Consider the following 24,740-nt stretch of genomic DNA (forward strand, 5'->3'; position numbering starts at 1 on the left):
ATAAATGTATATCTAAAAATGTAACTTTATAGACTATGATGCTAGAAAGTCCTGAGTTTTAGCAAAAGGGAATAATGAGAGTGAATTACTACCTTAGGGATTCTGCTTTTGGTCTATAATATTTAACACCAACATCCACCGCACAAGTCCTGTTTAGAACACCCTTCATTTTAAGAACAAAGTATATATTATGTAGAAAAGGAGGAAGAATTACAGTACCCTTTAATATTATTTCAGGAACGGGCAAACAGTACCACTTTTTTATTTCTAGTCAATTAATACCATAGGTATGTGAAGTTAAATAAGACTTTTGCTTATTTTTAATAAGCAACAGATGTTAAGACTAAAGTGAGAGTATTCTTTTTGGCTGTTCTTCCAAAAAAAAACAGTTTAAAACTTGTCACCTGAAATAAGGATTTCAGTTTAAAAATAAGGTTAAATTAGCAGGAAAATTGTGTGTCTTTCCTTTGGCTAACATTTGGTGGTGTTTCGTGGTGGTTAAAATGAAAAGATGCTTGTTAAAACAACGGAAAAGTAATATGCAGTCATAAGTCCACAACCACCAACTTTAACTTGCTAAATGTGCAGTTATGTCTCCTCTTGGAGTCATCTGTGTGTGCTCAGGAGGTAATTAACTTACGATTGAAAGCTGAATGCATTGAAGATTAAGTTCAGAGTTAACAACTTCAATCTGTAGTAAAAATTTACTGAGTTCTACTTCTGATGATTGTTATTGTTTTACTATCAGCTCTGTCTGTAACTCTAGTAGCATTTAGAACAGTGATTAAGAAGTACAACTTTTGGAACCAGATGGCCTACAACTGATTCCTGCTGTGCCACACACTAGCTGTGTGACCTTGCTTAATTGACTCAGCCTTTGTGTGCTTCAGTTTCTTCATCTGTAAAATGCAAATCATAACTGTACCTACCACTTAAGGTAGTTGTGAGGATTAAATGAGTTAACACATGTCAAGTGCCCAGTCTGACATATAGTAAGCAATATGTAATTATTTGCCAAGATTATTATGTTTCACAGATCATGGAGTGGGCAATTTAAATGCAAAGTTGTTCCTGCAATTCTATGATATATAAGAGTCTATGCTTTGAAATCTAGGTTACCCCCAGAATCATCTGAATATGCCATATTCATGTGGTATTTTATCTTAAGAAGCTCAGTGATTTTCCCATGAAATGCTTTCCCCCCTATTAATCCCCAATTAATACTTTTGAAAGCTGTCCACATTCAGTGGCTGTTGGCTGTTGGTGTACCTCGTGGTTCAGAAGGCAGATGTCAGTTCTGAACTCTTCTCAGAGATCCTTTAATATAGTTTAGTCATTAGAGATATGGGGATGTGTTCAAAGGCTACCTGCCTAACAAACGACCTGTTTACCATCTTCTACTCTTCCAGCCTATTGCAACCTGTAGATTTATCTCTCACTCCTGGTTGAAGACTTCATATCCATTGAATCTGTCACTGAGCTTTCCGAATCCTGTAATTTCCAATGCGCAAGGGATCAGGGAATTGGGTGCAATATGTAGCAATGATATAAGACTACAGTTTAGGAAGGAGTAGTTTCTCAAATTTACTAGCATTTCCAAAATGCAGGTTTTTTCAGATGCCTTCACTTTTCAAATTTGGAATATCTCACAGAATTATGTTGCTGGAATTAATTGGTTATATCAATTATTGAATTAATTTTACCTGCCAGAGAGGGTCTTTCTGATCAGGAAACAGCTCAAAATACTTGTGGGCCAGTTGTACTGGAGGCAGAGTCTGAAGTCGCAGGTTGGTCCAGCTTTTCACAAAGTTGGCCAGATTAACAAATGTATATAATCCCAGTCGGTCATTCCCATAGTTGGACAAATGGGTCATGAAAATGCTGATCTGAAAAAAGCAAATGAACTTCAGTGTAAATAACATTTATTTTGACACTAGAGGGCAGTATAATCACAGCCATGCTAGTTTTTTTCCTGAAGTAGTCTGCACAGGGTTTCAATTCATGGCGTGTTTTTGGATTTAGGACATATCCCTCAAACCCTCATTATATTAATACATACTGGAGGATGTGTTATCAGCAAGACTTGAGAGCATTTTTTCCCTGAAATTTTCTTATATTTCATAACAAAAAAATACATTCGACATCAATAGCTGCCGTATACCCATGTTGGTGCAATAAGACTGGTGCTGAATAACAACCTGTATGTTTCCCAAGCCCTTTTTCACATTCTTCCATTATTCCCAGTGTAAAACATCTCCTTTAAGAAAAATCTTTAATGCTTGGCTAGATAAAATTGACTCTTCCTATGGAAGCAGCTGACCTAGATTGAATCCATGCATTGAAAGACAATCACAGCAAGTGCGGGAAATTTTTATAATAAAATAAATTTGAACTCTGCAGGTTAGACTGCATTGGTCTGGGATGTAGATGTAGAATGAGTATTTGTAAAGCTATTGCTTTAAGTGAATGCAGATAATTTTTGCTGGTTAGTGGACAAATAAATTCTTCTGCATGAGATTTTTAATGGCAAAGAAAACCATTGTGGCATTGATGCTGCTATAAAAAAGATCATAAAATAATTCATGTGATAATAGTACTTTCCTAAAATATATAATGTCATGTGAATGAATAGTAACAATGGTTTACTGTAATCATAGTAATGAATTTAATAGGTCATTCATTAAGAGGCTCAAAGAAATATTCAAGAAAATTCATTGAGGTAATGTGACAGAGATGAGAGAAAAAGTTATATTAAGATTTAACACAAAAAATAAGAAAAATGTAATTACTTAACAACTATGAATAAGAGGAAGTAGTAATATCCTGTGGAACAAATCCTGCAGGCTTTTACATAAAAAGCTTCGTTGTGATCAAGAATATTTGCATTTCTATTCACTCTGCCTGAACATATATTAAATCTTTGAACTTTTGCAAACAAAATATTTTGTGATTTAAAATAGCTATCTGTACCAGCAGAGCAATGCAGTCATGGAATTGGGAACTAAGCCTTTTACCATTTTGGGTCTTTCTTAAAAAATGAGACTTTAAAAATTAAACCTTCTGGTTATTTTTTAATAGCAACTTCAATTCTGTGGCTTAAATTTCCTCTTTTTCTCCTGTAAAATTTATCAGAACATTAGGTGATTGAGAAACTTATGAAAATCATTCTTAAATTTGGAAGTTTTTTTCTAATGTCTGTTGGAGGTGGTCTTTACTCATTTGTTTTACATGCCACATTTTTCAATGTAGCTTAATACGGTAGCAAAATGATACTTCTGGTCACCTTTCTCCTAAAAATTTTTTTAAATACAATTTTAAAAATGTGTATTTTTAACCTGGTTAGTAAGTTCAAATTTCTTGCTTTATTTTTATGAAAGATTTGTCAGTAAGTCTATTATGTGTCATATTTCACTTGAATAATATCTGCATGGGACAGAAAATGGGAAACAGAGATACTGTATAACCTCATGATACTAATACATTTGAAATCCCTTTGAATTCACTTTTTAACCTCAGAAAACATTTTATTCTGACAATTAAAGCAGGGAGCTACTCTCTACCTGCATGACTATGGAAAGTAAAAAAAATGCTACTCTTTCTGATAAAGACAGATGGAACCCAAAATGAGTTATGAGCTAGTAAAGAACATTGCTTTTCATGAAACTGAACCTGATTTGCGAGAATTAAGGTGATACTTATAAGGTGTTGAACTTAGTCCTGTAAAAGAAAACCTACTTAGCCTCCAAGCATGGAACTTTTCCCAAATGTTCAATTCTATTTTTATATTCCCACTTTAATATAATGCAAGGTGCACCATAAGCTAAAGGACGGTTTAATGTTTTTGTAATGCATGTCACCTTATGACCCTTTTAGACTCTGTACTCAAGCCTGAGATTTGTTTTGTGCCCCTAAAGAAACACAAGGCCATAGGGAGTATAACTTGTCAGGACATAATACATTTCAATTTCTTTTTGAACTTTTTTTTTCATGAATCACAATATTTTCTATAGACATGGAATATTGCATATCTTTTGCTGAACGTGTAACCTCTCTAAGTTTTCTTTGTTACTTTTTTGTTAGGAAGGTATGCACATTAAGCAACAGAATTGACAAAAACAGATATATAACAAGTATGTTTTGGTTAAAAAGTTAGCTTGCTTTCTAGACAGCCTTTCTTCCTTACCTATGTACTGACCTATGACATTTATAATGTCATTTCACTTCTTGGCAATTCCTCACCTGACAACAATTTCTGTACAGCATAGAAAGAAACAAAGAAAAGGCTTGAAAAGGCTGCTAGTTCAGGAGAAGCAGATATTAGTCTTTTCCTAAAGATGATACTTTTACAATTTCAAGAGTACTTCAGGACTGAGGTTTTATTTTTGTTTTTTTTTTTTTAAGATGGAATTGGTCAAAACAAATTATTTTTATTATACTTGTAGATTTCAATGAGATGGAAAGTGTCAATAGAAGTGACAATTGCATTTATAAAACAATTTTTGCTATAAACACACTGAGTAATTAGTTGTCACCAAAAGGACTAATTAGGTGCTTAAAACTTACATCATTTGAAACTGCCAAAGGCATAATGTTTATTCGATTAACAACTGAAAAAATTCTTTCTAGTCTGTGAGATATAGATGTGTATAGCAAGATGGCTATCTGTGAATTTTTTTCTGTAAAAAGGGAAAAAGTAAATGTCAAATACCACATACATTAGTATTTATGAGAGAGGAAACAGATACTGTTCGTCAAAGTGTAACTAAGAGAAAAGTGTGGGAAGCTTTATCTATACTTTCTAGCATCAACCCTGTGAATCTACTAAGCTCTAGGTATGGGGGATGCATGGCTCACTACCAAGAATAAAAAGCAAAATATAGGTCCTGGTGCAAAACTGTTGACAATACAGTAAGTATTCTCTTTCTTTAGAGAAGGCTGGGAAGAGGAGAGGAAATGTGGATGTGAAAAAAAGTATGTTATTTATTATAAACTATGCCTTTCATGACCACGCTGCTCAGTTTAAATCCATAAATATTTTTCTGATTATTTTGCTATTTGCCAGATGCTCTGCTTCATTCTCAGGGTGCAAATATAAATATGCTGCTCATTCTTTTAAGTTTTGTTCATGAAAAGAGTCAGAATTCAGAAGGTAGAAGAGAGTTTACAGCAAACTCTTTCTCTCAGCCAACCAGTTTTGTTTTGCTTTAGTATGCTTCTGGGTGACCATGGATTCAAAAGGTTCAGGATATATACAAATCAACTGGGAAGTTTTAAAACATTCTGATCACCAGTCTTTATACTCAAAGATTCTGATTTTTAGGTCTGGAGGAGGCCCTGGGACCTGCATTTTAATAATCCCCAGTGGTCTTGATGCAGGTATCATTGGAATACAGTTTGAGAAAACCTGGCTAGCCCCAGTTCTCCCAGAGGAACTTTTATTTTCCATAGAAATATGTATTTTATTCATATAGGAAAGATTCAGGTCATCAAACCCATTGATTGCTTTGCAGTAGTCCTTTTTAAACACATTTTAAAAGCAAGCATGTTTTATTAAGTTCATAAATATATTTCAGTGTCCTACACTTAGAGTTGTCCTTAGTACAGAAAACAGCTTGGTAAGTGCCCTTGGCCATGACTTTCGAGGGCTTCTGTACTGCTGACAGATGTGTGGTGACGTTCAGAAGATTGCTAAAAAGAGAACTGGTTCATACACACATGTGAATTTGGCTCCTAATTCCCTTCAATCCTGTTTATTTTATTTTTTAAATTTTACTTTAAGTTCCGGGATACAAGTGCAGAACGTGTAGGTTTGTTACCTAGGTATATGTTTGCCATGGTGGTTTGCTGCCTATCAACCCGTCATCTAGGTTTTAAGCCCCATATACATTAGCTATTTGCCCTAATGCTCTCCCTCCCCAGCCCCCCATCCCCTAACTGGCCTCGGTGTGTGTTGTTCCCCTCCCTGTGTCCATGTGTTCTCATTGTTCAACTCTCTCTTATGAGTGAGAACATGCGGTGTTTGGTTTTCTCTTACTGGGTTAGTTTGCTGAAGATGATGGCTTCCAGCTTCATGTCCTTGCAAAGGACATGATCTCATTCCTTTTTATGGCTGTATAGTATTCCATGGTTTATATGTACCACATTTTCTTTATCTAGTCTATCATTGATGGGCATTTGGGTTGGTTCCATGTCTCTGCTATTTTAAATAGTGCTGCAGTAAACATACGTGTTCATTTGTCTTTACAGTAGAATGATTTATATTCCTTTGGGTATATGCCCAGGAATCCCATTGGTATTTTTGGTTCTAGATCCTTGAGGAATTGCCACACTGTATTCCACAATGGTTGAACTAATTTACATTCCTACCAACAGTGTAAAAGTGTTCCTATTTCTCCACAACCTCATCAGTGTGAGATGGTATCTCATTATGGTTTTGATTTGCATTTCTCTAATGATCAGTGATGTTGAGCTTTTTTTCATATGTTCGTTGGCCACATAAAAGTTTTCGTTTGAGAAGTGTCTGTTCATATCCTTTGCCCATTTTTTGATGATATTGTTTTTTTCTTGTAAATTTGTTTAAATTCCTTGTAGATTCTGGATATTAGACCTTTGTCAGATGGATTTACTGCAAAAATTTTCTCGCATTCTGTAGGTTGCCTGTTCACTCTGATGATAGTTTCTTTTGCTGTGCAGAAGCTCTTTAGTTTAATTACAATCCCATTTGTCAATTTTGGCTTTTGTTGCCATTGCTTTTGGTGTTTTAGTCATGAAGTCTTTGCTCATGCCTATGTCCTGAGTGGTATTGCCTAGGTTTTCTTCTAGAGTTTTTATGGTTTTGGATTTTACACTTAAGTCTTTAATCCATCTTGAGTTTTGTATAAGGTATAAGGAAGGAGTCCAGTTTCTGTTTTCTGCATATGGCTAGCCAGTTTTTCCAGCACCATTTATTAAATAGGGAATCCTTTCCCTATTGCTTGTTTTTGTCAATTGTGTTGATAATCAGATGGTTGTAGATGTGTGGTGTTATTTCTGAGGTCTCTGTTCTGTTCCATTGGTCTATATGTCTGTTTTGGTACTAGTACCATGCTGTTTTGTTACTGTGGCCTTGTAATATAGTTTTCAGTCAGGTAGCATGATGCCTCCAGCATTGTTCTTTTTGCTTAGGATTGTTTTGGCTATATGGGCTCTTTTTTGGTTCCATATGAAATTTTAATTCATTTTTTTTTTCTAATTCTGTGAAGAATGTCAATAGTAGTTTGAAGGGAATAGCATTGAATCTATAAATTACTTTGGGCAGTATGGCCATTTTAATGATATTGATTCTTCCTATCCATGAGGATGGAATGTTTTTCTATTTGCTTGTGTCCCCTCTGATTTCCTTGAGCAGTGGTTTGTAGTTCTCCTTGAAGAGGTCCTTCACATCATTGTAAGTTGTATTCCTAGGTATTTTATTCTCTTTGTAGCAATTGTGAATGGGAGTTCATTCATGATTTGGCTCTCTGCTTGTCTATTGTTGATGTGTAGGATTGCTTCTGATTTTTTTGCACATTGATTTTGTATCCTGAGACATTGCTGAAGTTACTTATCAGCTTAATGAGTTTGGGGCTGATACGATGGGGTTTTCTAAGTGTAGAATCATGCCATCTGCAAACAGAGACAATTTGACTTCACTCTTCCTATCTGAATACCCTTTATTTCTTTCTATTGGCTGATTGCCCTGGCCAGAACTTCCAATACCATGTTGAACAGCAGTGGTGAAAGAGGGCATCCTTGTCTTGAGCCAGTTTTCAAGGGAATGCTTCTAGCTTTTGCCCATTCAATATGATATTGGCTGTGGGTTTGTCATAAATAGCCTTCATTATTTTGAGGTATATTTCATAAGTACCTCATTTATTGAGAGTTTTTAACATAAAGGGATGTTGAATTTTATTGAAGGCCTTTTCTGTATCTATTGAGATAATCATGTGGTTTTTGTCATTGGTTCTGTTTATGTGATGGATTACATTTATTGATTTGCATATGTTGAACGAGCCTTGAATCCCAGGGATGAAGCTGACTTGATTGTGGGGGATAAGCTTTTTGATGTGCTGCTGGATCTGGTTTGTCAGTATTTTACTGAGGATTTTCACATCGATGTTCATCAGGGATATTGGCTTGAAGTTTTCTTTTTTTGTTGTGTGTCTGCCAAGTTTTGGTATCCGGATGATGCTGATCTTATAAAATGAGTTAGGGAGGAGTCCCTTCTTTTCCATTGTTTGAAATAGTTTCAGAAGGAATGATACCAGCTCCTCTTTTCACCTCTGGTAGAATTCGGCTGTGAATTAGTCTGGTCTTGGGCTTTTTTTTTGTTTGGTAGGCTATTAATTACTGCCTCAATTTCAGAACTTGTTATTGGTCTATTCAGGGATTCATCTTCTTCCTGGTTTAGTCTTGGGAGGGTGTATGTGTCTAGGAGTTTATCCATTTCTTGTAGATTTTCTAGTTTATTTGTGTAGAGGTGTTTATAGTATTTTCTAATGATAGTTTTTATTTCTGTGGGGTCAGTGGTGATATCCCCTTTATCATTTTTTATTGTGTCTATTTGTCAGTCCTGTTTTTTACCAAAGCAGAATGTTTCATTTCTCTATGTACCTCTCAGATGCACGTTAACTTATGAGTTCTCTATTTAAAAGGCTGCCATTCACATTCACTTTTGCTTTATTTCATGGCATTTTAAGAGCTATGTGGCAAGGGAAGAGTATACTGTAATTTACTTTGTGTTCTTCTTTCTCCTTGACTTAGATCCCCAGACCAGAAACACTCTTTACAGAAAAAGTAAGGAAACCAGTTTATTTTTATATAGGGCAATAAACAAACTCCAGAAGTTTCATTTTTGTCATCGTGGAAAATATGTGAGTTCCATCACTGTCAAGATTGTACTCCATCACATGAACACATCTCATTCTGAAAAATAAGTATAAAATTCTGAGCAGAAAGGATATTCTAATGATGCTCTGGGCCTGAACTTCCTATACTATAATTCCCTGGCTCGGGCCCTCTCGTAGTGCCTCATTAGCTTTTGAGTTGAATAAAGTTCAGTGTGTCAACCTAAGGCACTACATGGTGTCAGTTTATCTTTCCAGTCTTCCCTTCTGTACCCTTTCTGTGCTCAGGGCAATCCAGCCAACTTGCCTTGCTTGTTGATCTACAATATTCCTTGGACTTGCCTCTCCATGGCTTCGTTTATACAGTTTCTTCTCTCTGTAAATACGCTGCCTCACTTCGCTCTTAGCTCAATTTTATGTATTCAAGAGTGTCATGTCCACTGTTTCTTATCTCTCAAGGCAAATGCAATGTTTTTAAAAATGCGAGCCCTAGAGCCCCTAGTTTTGTCTTTCTGACATTTTCTTGCCCTGGCTTGTTTTGTGCTTTTTAAACATACTTGTTTTATTCATCTCTAGATTGTAAGTTCCTTGGGGGCTGGCATGGGCCTTTCAACTTTATTCTCTGAACTGTCTGTAATATATTGTATGTGCATTGAGCTGGCTCCAATAATCTTATTTGTAAAGTTGAAAAAGTCTAGGGTCAGTTATTTTTTCAATGCCACTCATTCTGGTAATCTTTTAGCACCATTAAAATTGTGGGCCTCCTCAATGATTTATTCTTGTCTCCTCTAACTTTATCTCCATTCACTGTGTACTCTTCTTTCTGAATTCTGCCTCTCTAGTCTCCACTTATTTTCTTACTGTCCGTTTCCCTCTGTTTTCCGTGAAACCTTACTCCTTTTTAAATAAACTATATCTTTATGACTTTGCCTTTGGCCTGTACAGTGATTAAGAAAGAGGGCTCCGCCACCTACTGGCTCTACAGTCTTAGCAAGTTATTTAAACTCTCAGTACTTTAATTTACTTGTTTAAAAGAAAACAAAAAGGATATAATAATAGTAATTACCTCACAGGGTTGTCATTACAATTAAATGTAAAGTTAAAAAAATTTTAATACACTGCCTGCCACATAGTAATTGCTTAATAACTAAGAGCTATTTATTATTGTTGATATATTATTGTTATTTTGGAGAAACATCATTTCTTATTTACAATTTCTTTCTAGCAGCTCACCAGCCTTATCAGGACAGCCTTCCAGCCTCTTAATGGTCTTATTTTTTTCCTGCATCAATCAATGTGCTTCTGATCACTTCTTCTACCAGGCAAGATTCTATCTGCAATGATTTGAACTTCTCTGCTACCATTACCCTCAGATTCCCAGATCATCTTTCTGCTTTCAGTGCTCTGCAAATATGAGACTTTGGGCCCGTTCTTCCATTTAATTAGTTCACTTCCACATATGGACTCTTCAACACAGCTAGAGAACAAACACACAATAGGACCTATTCATAGCACATAAGCATACGGTCCCCAATCTCAATGTAATCCTTAGCACTGCTGGATATTCTTCTTATTTATTCATTGTCACCTTGCTCTTCTGTTCCCTTCAGCAGCTATTTTAAACTTTCATCCCTCTCTGGAGGCCTTCTGTTTAGTTTCCACTCTCCCTATTTTCCCTAATCATCTCCTAATTAACAGGCAGTGCTGGTCATCAGGCAGGAACTCTTTCAAGTCCTTCTTTCTACACATTTGCCTTTTAAAAATTCCTCCTGACACCTGGAGTGTCAAGCAAAGGTGTTCCATTTTGTATTCAAGACTAATATATCCCCCAGTGCTTTTCATCCCATCTGCTTTCAACTCCCATGCGATCTTAATCTATCACATATTCCTCTGTTTTCTTCTACTTTCAGTCCTCTCCACTGGTCCTTCCCTCATACCTGAAAACATATTTCAATCTCTCTCATCTTAGGCTCTCTCTTGAGATTTTATCTTTTCTAGCCACTGTCCTACCCAGCCAAGTTCTTCAAAGGAACAGTACTCAGGTGCTGACTTTACTCCTCACCTCCATTCACGTTTCAGTCATTTGTGACTTGGGTTTTGTCCCCACCATCCCATGGAAAATGCCTTCTGAAAGGTAAGCAATAGCCTCATAGCTACATATTGATACTTGGTAGTCATTGAGTTAACCAATCTACTCCATTGAACATGGTTGACCACACTTAAAATTTTATTCTTCCTTGGCTTTTTTGACACTGTTTTCTCCTAGTTCTCCTCTATCTATATTTTTCACTGATTCTTCCTTCTCCACATTACCTTTAGATAGCTAGTGTTTTTCAGGGTTTTGTTCTTTACATGCTGTCTCTAGGTGGAATCACCACAATGATCCCCAAACCTCAAACTACCATTCCTATCTTTCTCCTAAATTTTATACTTAAATGTCTAGTTGACATTTTTATCTGAATGTGCTGTAGCCATCTCACTTTAAACATGGCTAAATTGAGCTCATTATGTGCTTGCAATAGACTGTAAGTAAGCTCCAGGAGAGCAGGGACCTCATCTGCTTCATCATTGCTAGTTTCCTAGCACCTAACCAGCTAAATAATAACTAGCACATAGTAGATGCTCAATAAATAATATTTGAATGAATGAATCTTTACAGCCAGATCTGGTCTTCCTTTTGTATTCCTTATTTTCCCTAAGGTTACTACTGTTCCTATGGTTATCAAGCCAAAAAACTGAGGGCATTCCAGACACCAGATCCTCATTTCTTATTGAACTGGACTTGTTTTGTCAATGCACTCTCTTTTATAACTCCAGCTGATCCTCTCTATCCCTATTTGCACTTGCCTGGTTTAATCTCTCATTGAATCTTACCTGGGTTCTTTAAAAGCTTTCTAACTGGTCTTCCTCCTTCCAGAACTATGTTACTCCAATCTATCCTCTAGAACAATGCTGTCCAATAGATACATACTGTGAGTCACGTGTCTAATTTAAAATTGTTTAATGTTTAGTAGCCACATGATGAAAAATAAAAATAATTAAATAAAATTAATTTAAATAATATACTTAATTTAATCCAATGTACACAAAAATGTCATTTCAGCATGTAATCAACATAAAAATTATTAATGAGTTATTTCTCATTTTTAAATACGAAGTCTTCAAAATCTGGTGTGGTATTTTATATTTACAGTACATCTCAATTAGGATTAGCCACATTTCAAGAATTCAATTCACATGTGGCTGGCGCAGCTGTAGAGTCTGTGCCTTAATGCTTCAAGAGTCCATCATGATAATGCCTGTACCTTCTTCTTCATCTTCATATTTTCCCGCTTGCTTGCTTTTACTTTCCATTCCAGTGTGCATGACTGCATACATTGGTAGATGTTTTTTATTCTACCTGGAATACCTTCCTGTCTCTTTACCTACCATGGCTTTTCCAGTTTGAGGTGACTACTTCCTCTTTGTATCTCCACTGCTCTCTCACAACAACTATTAGGATTAGTTGTTTTGACTTGTTATACGTTCCTCTTGCTAAACTGTGAGCTCATCAAGAGCCAGGGACTAGGTTGTGCTCTTTATTATATCTACAGTCATGTGTATGGTTCATTAAAGAAATGTTTGTTAAACTTAATTTAATTACATAATAGGCTACTGAAAAGTATTTGTTGAATTGAAGTCTATATCATAAGTGATCTTTTTGCTTTTAAAAATTATACAGTCAAGGTAAAAAACAGAAAATGTCAAAAAAAGAGAAAAAATCTGAATTGTTTTCATATATAAAAATCTTATATATAGGATTTATATAAAAAAGTGTATATTATAAATTATGTATAAATTATTTTTATATAAAATTTTGTATGTGTATGTTAATGTATGGTATAACTTGATACATAGTGTTTGCTGCTTAGCAATATATCTTTAGCATTTTAATACATTATTAAAAATACTTTAAAATGTGTATATATATATTTAATGGCTAAATAGTAATTTATCTTATTAATTATCAGAATGTCCTTAGTCAGTTTTCTACTCTTGGTCCTTTAGTTTGCTCATAATTTTTATTGTTGTAAACAACACTGGATTGGTCATCATCATTGATACATCTTAGTTTGTATCTGACTATATTCCTGGGAAAAATTTTTAGAAGTCGATGAAATTGCAGGTTCCAACAGAATGCATATTTTAAAGGCTAGTATCTTATGTGCCACCTGTCTTGGGTTCAGAACACTGGCTTAGTGCCCTGGGCTTTATTCCTATTCAACTGGGGCATGAATAAGAACAAATCATAAAGGAAGAGCAGTCTACTGGAGTTCATGAATGGTGACAATTTATGTTCGAGCTGTGAGAAAAATTGTCCTCTTCATGTCAAATCACTGCTTTTCATTTTGCATGATTCTTGCTGGCTGGGAAGCATTATTTGGAAATTGTGTTAGCTTTGACAATTTAGCTTTCAATCAATAATGAACTGCAGATGAAAAAGAAACCAAATGCGAAGAGACTAATAAGGAAAGTAGAAAAATAGTCTTTCATCAGACTATAGGGGACCAAATGTTAGCTTTAACAGCTCCAGATGAATTACATGTGAGGATTCAATGAGATAAGACATGCTAAAAGTTCAATATAGTGTCTGACAACATAGTAAGTACCCAAGAAATCCACGTTACCTGAGATTGGGTAAAATATGATATTTTGACTTGTCTCGAAATTCTTGCACCCAAGGCTAACCTGTTATAATTATTTGATATATTCTGAGGAAGGCATGTGAGTATACTTATACTTTGGAGCTCATTTGGTTCTTTCCTCATGTATAGAAAAAATAAGTCAGCCATTCAGAAAACTCTTCATCGTTTTTAAAAAAATGTCCAAATCAGGTAGACTTTAAAGGTGTAGGATTGTTCTGCTGCAAATGATCGTAGCATACCCTTGATGCTATGTTGTACAATATTATCGAACATTATATTGGGTATAATAATTTCTTATTTATTTATAAAAGAATGAATGAATAACAAGGCCTTGCTCTGTCACCCAGGCTGGAGTGCAATGGCTCCATCACAGCTCACTGCAGCCTCAATCTCCTGGGCTCAATCTACCAATCCATCTTAGCCTCACCAGTAGCTGGGACCACAGGTGCATACCGCCATGCCCGGCTAATTATTGTATTTTTTTGTAGAAATGGGGTTTCGCCATGTTGCTCAGGCTGGTCTCAAACTTCTGGGCTGCTCAAGCTATCTGCCCATCTTGCCCCCACTAAGTGATGGGATTACAGGCATGAGGCCTGGCCTTTCTCTACTTTTAATCCAGACTGTAGCTGCCTCTATCTGCTGTATTTATAAAAAACAATTAATAAAGTGCACATTGTGGCATGTTTTTTCATCAGGTCATCATACAAATTCCAAATGCTTTATTTGCATTGTGAACCCAACTAACTGTATCCCTCATTCAACTTCTAATTAGATCCAAAAAGATGCCCTCTGCTATTCCAACTCTACCTGTCCTAAGGGGATGTTTGATGCAAGAGAAAGTGGAATGGAAAGAAACAGTGGTCCCAAACAAGCTGTGGAAGGGGTCCATAAAAGTGAGGGGCTTTGAGTCATTGCCTTCTGATGTTTCTCACTAAGCCCTCTTCTGGGATGTGGGCAAGCCTGAGGGAAGAGAAGGAGTTCCTCAAGGGGACTCCGTGACACAGGCACATTGTACACTTTACTTGCAGTGTATTATTGTACATGGCAGTTTATGAGCGCCTAGTTAAACAGATTCACGGATTGTACTTTCTATCTTCAATTAAGCTAACCATCACAAAATGTCCAATTGTCTTAAAAAGATTACTAAGAAACCATGGTTCATAGTGAATGCTATTAATAATAATGAAAGCGCAAGAGAAGGAAAGTGCCAGAGCCAATCCCTGTGCTCCTTCTAGTCTGAACTCTTGTCAGCCCCTAATGCGATGAAAACAGTGATGATATAACCACATTTAACAATAGTAGACTCCCAAATTTCAAAAGTTTGAAGATTATTTGAAATACAGATTTATATCTGTTAATCATGATATGAGGCTATTGTGATTAGCAAGACATTTAAAAATCTTTTTATTTCATTCTTAGAAATTTTATAGTTCTATGTATATTCATGGTATAAAAATCTGAATATAAAATGAATGAAATAAAAATAATTATGTAGCTCATATGTTAAATAATTAGGATTCATGGGATATAATTACTAAAGCAATCTTACTTCTTTTTCCCACTGTCCCTTTAAAATTTGTTCAGTATGGGTAATTTTCCCTTGCAGAATGGCCTCCCTAATCTCTTGGGTGACAGAAAGTTGCCATGTAGCTTTAAGTCTTGATTCAGTAGTTTAAATCTTTTGGTTCAAAAAACAATAAAAATTCCAAACTTGTTGCAATTTTAAATCTGCTCCTTTCATCCTCCTGGGCCTGGTGCAGGAGAGAATTTGCAAGAGAGCCTGGAAAGAAAGTCTGATCAATGCTCTGTTCTCCAGTGGGTGATTTTACTCTACTTGCTTACTGAGGTTTCTGATCCCTTAGTATCTGGGACATGGAGATGAAGGAGTGAAAAGGATGCAGGGAATTATTACTCAACTGATACTGTCATATGCATATGTTTAAAATCATCTGAGATCTTTGGAGTCATCACTTCTGGGCCCCATCAGTACAACTTCCTTTGGTAGCCAGTGCCTCCCCTAGTCTGTTGTCAGGAACCCTCTTGAGCAGGGTCCCCCGGTTTTTTTTTTTGAGATGGAGTCTCACTTTGTCACCAGGCTGGAGTGCAGTGGTGCAATCTAGGCTCACTGCAACCTCCGCCTCTCGGGTTCAAGTGATTCTCCTACCTCAGCCTTCTGAGTAGCTGGGACTACAGGTGCGTGCCACCACACCCAGCTAATCTTTGTATTTTTTAGTAGAGACGGGGTTTCACCGTGTTGGCCAGGATGGTCTCAATCTCTTGACCTCGTGATCTGCCTGCCTTGGACTCCCAAAGTGCTGAGATTACAGGTGTGAAACACTGCGCCCAGCCGAGCAGGGTCCCTTTTAAAAGGATCCTAGGCTAATGTTCCTTTTAAGAGTTGCACATTTGGGCCGGGCGCGGTGGCTCAGGCTTGTAATCCCAGCACTTTGGGAGGCCGAGGCGGGCGGATCACGAGGTCAGGAGATCGAGACCACGGTGAAACCCCGTCTCTACTAAAAATACAAAAAGTTAGCCGGGCGTGGTGGCGGGCGCCTGTAGTCCCAGCTACTCGGAGAGGGTGAGGCAGGAGAATGGCGTGAACCCGGGAGGCGGAGCTTGCAGTGAGCCGAGACTGCGCCACTGCACTCCAGCCTGGGTGACAGAGCGAGACATCGTCTCAAAAAAAAAAAAAAAAAAAAAAAAAAAAAGAGTTGCACATTTGGGCCTTGGGATTTGGGAGCCTTTCATCTGTCTTTGGAAAAAAGGGCACATAATTCTCATACGTGGTTCTTTATTCTTTTGATACCACTTTAGCCAATCTCTCTCTCATACTTTGGATTTATTAGTTGTAAGGCAGACACCAACCTACTGTGTCCCCCTCCTGCAGGGAACACCTCTCAAGCTCTCTGATGGTCTCAGTGACCCTCAAGCCAGAGCTCAGCTGAGCAGCAGAGCAGGCAATGACCCCTCTGTTCTCCCATGGGTAGAGGGTGGTGGGATCATGCTCAACACACAGCACAACTCTTTCCAAAAATCCTCCCCACAAATCCTCCTTAATTTCCAGGAACTTGACATTTTTATTCTGGGTGTGGGTAGGTGTTAGAAATTTTGGCATGTTTGTCCCTCTCACAGCTCATTTTGGTGTCTATTGTCTTTCATGTTTTTGTGTAATTACAATGGTCTTATGCTAAAAATTACTTTCACTTTATCACCTTCTCCAAGGGGAGACAAAAGATGTCACCTTAATTTCTAAGGCTTAAATTCATTGAGTACTGTTTTTCTACCTGGCTCGTGCCTTAGTCATCACTTAAGAATCTCAAAGGAAAGCTCAATTGCAGAATACTTTGGCAAAGGGTTCTTAACATTTAGAATTTGGGATCTGATAGGCTTTAAAGGAAAGCTGGAAGGGTAAATCAATTGCTCTCAATTAGGGACAGGTTTCAAAGGTACAGTGATGAGGTCAATGTAATTTAAAGCAATTTAGCTTGGAGCAGTTTGTCTTTTTTATAACGTTTATGTCTCTCACTTAATTTTTCTGGCTATACTTTCAGAACTGCAAGTTCAGCCCTTTTATTACAAGCTAATGATTGATGATCAATTAACATTTCTGTTAGGTGTCAAAAGTAATTCTATTGGTTTAATGCATTGCTATTACTTTAGCTGCTGGACAAATATTTACATGTCATGAGAACATCTCCAGTTCTCAGATCACCAATTTTCGATTAATTTTGAATTGTGTATCTTGCTCATGCTGTTCTAATGTTCTTTCTATATTATTCTGAAAGACCCCATTGCAGTTAGTTAGAGGCCAGACAATAGCTGTTCTTGTTCCTTTAGTGTTAGAAAGTGACAGAATAATGAATACAGTTACTTCTTATGATAAATTTAAAAATGATTAGTTAATAGAAATCCTTTTTTAAGCAGCAGCATAGCACAAAGGTTATATTCAATTTTGCAATGAAAACATCTTTATTTTCCAGCAGGAAGCATTTTGCTTCTTTGTTTTAAATCACTACCTCCACAATATAATAGATATAGGAAGAGCATTAAATTAAACATCTCTAAATGTGTTTAATTTAACTTCAAAAACTTTCGAGAAAATCGACCTACATGAAAATTTGATTTTGGCTCATATGTGAATGAATTAAATTTAGGTAATCACAAAGATCAGCTTCACTACTAGGAGGTTTCAATTAATTATATTTGCTCATAAGGCTGAATTCACTCTGGGGGGAGAGGGTTATCAAAATACCAAACAAATACCTTTATTTTGTGATTTAAAAAATGCTAGGTTTGAAAAAGCTAGTGATTAATTGTTGTTAAGTTTCTAAATATTCAAACATTTACAGTTTTAAAAAATTTATTTATTTTAAGACAGCCCCTCTAATGAAGGGGTTTGTGAAGTGTTGACAAATTTTGAGAGTACTAATTTGGTTCAGAAACCCAGTTCTTTAAGTAGAGAGTAAAGACTCAAAGGACAAAAAGAACAATGTTAAAGAATGAACACTTGCTAGGTATTAACAAAGTCACCCACAAACTGTTCCTTTATTAGAGAGAAAATACTAGGGCTTGACTGGGCCTATGCAAGCCACATCTGTTTTGATTGAAATAAGACATTTTAAGAAGTAAAGTTTGGCACAAAGATAACCTAACTGAAGTAGTTCTCCCAGGGCTTTGCAGGGATGAGAAGACTGACCCAGATACAAGAGTCAGCTAAGGTACTGTATAAAGACTTAATTAAAAGCAAAATACCTAGAAAGGCATCTCTGCAGAGATGGGGGAAAGACCAGAAATATAAAAAATTTCAAACCTTTATGAGTCAGCACTAGAGGACACCTACTGCCAAAGCTGCTGGCATCTGGAGGGCTGTTTCAGCTGCAGTGAGAATAATACCCTGATAGAAGTTTCTAACTCTGGGGATAAAAGGTGAGAAGTTCATAAAAGACTGTAACTAAACCAGATATCTATTAAAGATTTTGCAGTGGTAGACTCGCATTTGGTTTATTATTTGTTATTCTTGCTTTAAATTATAACTCCTTTAAATAACTTCTTGATAGATAAATCAATCTATAAGTTAATACCGTTATGTAGTAAAGGGTTATACTTTCTGAAAGTAAATTATCTTAGGAACTAGCTAAATCAGCTTGTTAAAAAGAACTAGGGTTTATAAATGTTTCCTTTCTAAAAATGTCAACCCTTCCACATAATAGTAAGTACCCAGAACTGCACATAAGAGGCACAAGGAGACTTAATGAGGTTTTGAAATCTGAACCATAGATTCAATCTTGACTGAATGTCAAAATTTCATACTGACTTAAAGAAAATTTTCTAAAAATCTTTGCTTGAATATTATTATCAGAATCAGGCAAACCTCGGATATGTTAGAATTTTGAAAGAATTACACGGATTTTAATAAATGGTTTCATTAAACACTAATGTCTAGGGAATATTTCCTGCTGAATAAGAAAATTCACCTTGTTAGGGAAGGTACATGGGTAACTGGTGAGGGAGGAAGAGGGCACTTCCAGCTGTGAAGGCAATTTTTTATACTTGTCTAAATATCTATGCCATTGGAGCTTTAGATAAAACTTTGAAAGAAGTTTTTTGTTTTTACTGTGTCATCACTTGTGTGACTTTGGGTGAAACAATAAATCTCCAAGCATTTTGGTGCCTGTTTGGCAAAATTGGGATGACAATTATATTCTGCAAACATGATTTCTTATATTTTCTTTCTGCTTAAAGCACGCAAATCTACACTCATCTGCTTCATGCTATAACATGGCATAATACTATTCAATACTGGGCTTTCTACAAATTTCTGTTCTTCTAAGTCCATATTCTTCCTTTATAAATTTTCCCCCACTATCAACTTCTAATAAGTTATCTCTCCAATATTATAGGTACCACTTTGACTTTAGGCCTTATTTCTTTTAATATTTATTTTGGATTCAACAAGAAGCCACCAATATAATTTGTGTGTGCGTGTGTGTGTGTATTCTTACAGAATTTTTTTTAATTTTTAAAACACAGATGGAAGCAAATGGTACACAATTTTATACATTAATTTTTAAAAATTTAATACATCTTAGAGATTGTTTTAATTAGTACATAAGGGACTTCCCCATTCTTATTTTTTATATATATATGTATGTACATATATGTATGTGCATATGTATATATGTATGTATACATACATATATACATACATATATGTATATATACATACATATATACACATACATATACATATATATGTATGTATATACATACATATACATATATATGTATGTATATACATACATATATACACATACATATACATATATATGTATGTATATACATACATATACATATATATGTATGTATATACATACATATATACACATACATATACATATATACATATACATATATGTATATATACATACATATATACATACATATACATATATATGTATATATACATATATGTATATATATACATACATATATACATACATATACATATATATGTATATATATATGCTGTAATTCTGTTGCTATGAATGTGCTGTAAGTTATTCAAGTTCTTATTAAGGTTTTATGCTATTATGAATAACTTTGTATATGCATCACTTCACTCATTCGGAAATATATGAGGATAAATTCTTAGAAGTGGAATGGCTAAGGAAAATGGTATGTGCGTTTGTAATGTTAGTAGAGATTGCCAAGTTGCCTGTCATAGAGATTGTACTGACTTACATTACCACTAATAATGTGTGAGAGTTAGGCTTTGTTACTTTTTGCTTGAACCACTCTAATAACTTTCTAAATGACCTCCTCACTTTTGTTTCTCCCAGCACTAATATATCCCAAATGCTAACACCAGAGAAATCCTCCTAAAACAAAAGTCCTTTGCTTAGGAAATATCAGTAACTCCTATTTTCCGTCAAATTAAACTTCTTAACCTGGTGCTCAGAATCCTTGACAAAACAGGCCTATATTCATTCTTGAGTTTTGTCTTCTACCACATACACCCTATATTCCAGATAAATTGAATCATTTCTTGTTCTATGCTGTGCTTTAGGCCTGAAACAGTTTCCTGTGTACAGAATGTTTCTCTACATATGTTTTTCAGTCTAAATCCTATCAACTTTCAAGGACCATCTCAAATATTACCTACCTAAAGGTCCAAATAGATTAGCCTCAGGCTTATGTTCTTTGTTTTGCTAATTAATAGTCTACACTCAGAATAAATAAATACTTCTATTATAATAATTGGATTTTGGTTTAGATGTAATTCAGATCTTCTTGGTTATGTAGTTGCCCAGTTCACAGATGACGGGAAAGAAAGCATGAGAAGCAGATGAATGTGGGTGGGTGTTGGGTGGTGTGGGTGTTGTAGAGGGTAGTGGCAAGAGACACATATCTATTGAAAGCCCAACTTTGGGAGGCCGAGGTGGGCGGATCACGAGGTCAGGAGATCGAGACCATCCTGGCTAACACAGTGAAACCCTGTCTCTACTAAAAATACAAAAAATTAGCCGGGTGTGGTGGTGGGTGCCTGTAGTCCCAGCTACTTGGGAGGCTGAGGCAGGAGAAGGGTGTGAACCTGGGAGGCGGAGCTTGCAGTGAGCCGAGATTGCGCCACTGCACTCCAGCCTGGGCGACAGAGTGAGACTCCGTCTCAAAAAAAGAAAAAAAAAAAAAGAAAGCCCAATAGGTGGCCAGTATTGTATATTTGTACTGTCATCACCTATAAGAGGAAACCTTATGGAGGTGGATATTATCATCTCCACTTTACAGTCAGACAAGCGATATAACTAGTAAACAGTTGATCACGATTTAAACTCGGGTCTATCTGGATGCAAAGCCTAGACTCTCACGTTGTACTACATTGACTTATCTGGCAGATAATAGCAGCAAGAAATGACTAATATCTTGAACTCTATCTCTAAAGTTGAAGAAATAAACACCTATGAAAAGCTGAACAAGAACATTAGCATCACTAACTGGAACCATCTAATGTAGATACAACTGTCCTATACTCTGTGAGTGTCAGTGTATTAGAGTACAATGAGATAAGCAAATTATGATTGGAATATCCTGATTTAGAGGGCAGGGAATGGTTTACTGTATATAGGAAGATTTCCATTCTGTTTTTTAAATGATATGTAAATAGATAAACTCAATGTATCTAGCATATGAACTCAATGGCAATGCCTATCATTCTGTAAATAGATGATAAATTAGTATGCGTATTGTGTATATTGTGTATCTCTCTGTTGTTCTCTTTGAGTATCTATTTGTCTATCTCAAGCCCATCTGCATAAATGAAAATCTTCCCCACTCACAAATGAATTTACTGTCACTATAAAGTGGAAGATAAGGCCTGCTCAACTCTAGAGAAATGTTAAGCACATAGAAAATAGAAGCAATGATAACATTAACAATATTATTATTAAATTAAAAAGAAATTGAACAACATTTAAAAATTCCAGAATTAACAGCTTTTTACAGTTAACATAAAATGAAGTAAAAAGCACCTGTAATATAATAAACCAATTACTTGTACACAGGTATAGAGTGAGTGAATACTAAAAAAAATCACGGGTTTGTTGACTCTAATTTCACACTGAATATGATAAACAACTATATTCATGTTAGAATTAGCTCTGTTAACTTTCTCTGCTTTCTAAACTAATTAAATTCATTGTTTTTTATCTCTAAGTATTATTTAATAACCACTTTATTAGAAGTGCCAATATCTTAGAGGATATATATAGATATATTTATATTCACAAAGACACATATGTATATACACATATGCACATGTAATATTGTTAAATCAAGTTTATCCTAAAGTTGCTTCCTTACATACTTTAAGTTTGGCTTAAAGATTTCTCTGTACATAGTGAACAGTAACCTCAATGGAAGTTTAAATAGACAGTAACCTACTCTTGTGCCAGTCACCAAATTTTGGCCAGTCAAAGGCAGCCAACTGTTCAAACCATGTTCAAATAAGGCAAATGATGAGCTGTAACCAATCTGGCTGTTTGTGTACCTCACTTCCATTTTCTGTATGTCACTTTCCTTTTTGTGACCATAAATCTTCCACCATGTAGCTGCACTGGACTCTCTCTGAGCTTACTCTGGCTAAGGAGGCTGCCAGATGCCAGATTCACAGATCATTCTTTGCTCAATTAAACTCTGTTAAATTTAATTTGTCTAAGGCTTTTTTTTTTTTTAACAGATGGTGTCAGAAGTGGCATCCAAATTAGAGCTTCCAGTGACCCCCAGGAGCATGGAGTGACCAAGCAAGGTACCTGCAGGGCCCATTGTGTCCATTGCTCTTTCACAGCAACTGGGGATGATGGTAAGTTCTCTCTCAGAATTCAAAGCTCCACGTATTTGTGTTTTGAGCTTTCTGAGTTTGTTTGAGCAAATTTCTGATCCAAACTAGGTTTGGAAGTCACAAAAAAACTGAATTGGGTCCAGAATCTGATTGGATCTGATAATTAACTGGCTTGGATCTAGTTACAGGCCTCTTATGTCTGAATGGGTCAGACAGAAACCAGTAGAAAATGGCAATATTTCAGGGGATGCAAACTTTGGCTTTGGAAATTTATAGGGATTTTTGTGTTCTACCTCCTTTGTTTTTCTTGTGTGCTGAGGTAGGAAAAAATTATTGACTAAATTGATTAAGAGGATCCGAGAATTAAAGCTAAGATTCAAGATAAAAATGGGATCCTTATTTTCTTAAGAACTGAGTAATCTACCTTCTGGCTATGCCTACACTTACATGTATAAGTATTAGGTCCCGGAAACAGCAAACACTTTTAGAAATAGCAAAATCTTACTAAAGGTAATTTAAAATTACAATGGAACATTCCAAAGAAACAACACTGCAGTTGAAGAAGTGCAGTTCAGAATGAGGGCTCACAACTCTATGCATACAAATTAGAAAATCTAGAGGAAGTGGATACATTCTTGGAAGGACACAGTCTTCCAAGACTGAATCAGGAAGAGATTGAAAACCTGAATAGACCACTATCAACTTCTGAAATTGAATCAGTAATTTAGAACCTACTAACCAAAAAAAGCCCTGGCTCAGATGGATTCACATCTAAATTCTACCAGACATACAAAGAACTGATACCAATCCTACTGAAATTATTCAAAAAATCAAAGAGGAAGGGTTCCTTTCTAACACATTCTATGAAGCCAGCATCTGCCTGGTACCCAAATCTGGCAGAGACACAATTAAAAAAGGAAACTTTAGACCAGTATCTCTCATGAATATAGACATAAAAATCCTCAACAAAATACTAGCAAATCAAATCCAGCAGCATGTTGAAAAGTTAATAAAACATGATCAAGTAAGCTTTATTCCTGGAATGCAAGGCTGGTTCAACATATGCAAATCAATAAATGTGATTCACTACATAAGCAGAATCAAAAGCAAAAATGAAATGATATTCTCAATAGATGCAGAAAAAGCTTTTGATGAAATCCAACATCGCTTCATGTTAAAAACCCTCAACAGACTAGGCAATGAAGGAACATACTTCAAAATAATAAAAGCCATCTATGACAAACCCACAGCCAACATCATACTAAGTGGGCAATAGCTTGAAGCATTTCCTTTGAGAACTGGAACAGAACCAAGATGCACACTCTCACCACTCATGTTCAACACAGAACTGGAAGTCATAGCCACAACAATCAGGCAAGAGAAAGAAATAAAAAGCATCCAGATAGGAAAAGAAGTCAAACACTCCCTGTTTGCTGATGATGTAATTCTATACCTAGGAAATCCTAAAGACTTTGCCAATAGTCTCCTAGAATTGATAAACACCTTTAGTAAAGTTTCAGGTTACAAAATCATTGTATAAAAATCAGTAGCATTTCTATATGCCAATGAAGTCCAGGCTGAGAGTGAAATCAAGAACACAATCCCACTTACAATAGCCAAAAGAAAATGAAATACCTAGGAATACAGCTAGCCAAGGAGGTGAAAGATCTCTACAAAGAGAACTGCAAAACACTGCAGAAGGAGATCAGAGATGACATAAATGGGGAGACATTCCATGCTGATGGATTGGAAGAATGAGTTTCATAAAAATGGCTGTACTGCCCAAAGCAATTTAAAGATTCAACACTATTCCTATCAAACTACCAAAGCCATTTTTCACAGAATAAATGATTCTAA

At 35.9% G+C, this 24,740-nt stretch overlaps 1 protein-coding gene across 5 annotated transcripts in view; it reads right to left on the reverse strand.

Moving 5' to 3' along the window:
• The window catches only part of LOC129480692 (bifunctional heparan sulfate N-deacetylase/N-sulfotransferase 3), a 196,202-nt gene that overhangs the window by 33,872 nt on the left and 137,590 nt on the right, over positions 1 to 24,740 (reverse strand). For all 5 annotated transcript variants that reach the window (XM_055274730.1, XM_063637955.1, XM_063637954.1 and 2 more), the window contains exon 6: positions 1,704 to 1,886. In XM_055274730.1, coding sequence (XP_055130705.1) covers positions 1,704 to 1,886 — 183 coding nt within the window. The remainder of the gene's footprint in view (positions 1 to 1,703; positions 1,887 to 24,740) is intronic.

Source organism: Symphalangus syndactylus, chromosome 4 (genome assembly GCF_028878055.3).
Source record: "Symphalangus syndactylus isolate Jambi chromosome 4, NHGRI_mSymSyn1-v2.1_pri, whole genome shotgun sequence".
Lineage (NCBI taxonomy): Eukaryota > Metazoa > Chordata > Mammalia > Primates > Hylobatidae > Symphalangus > Symphalangus syndactylus.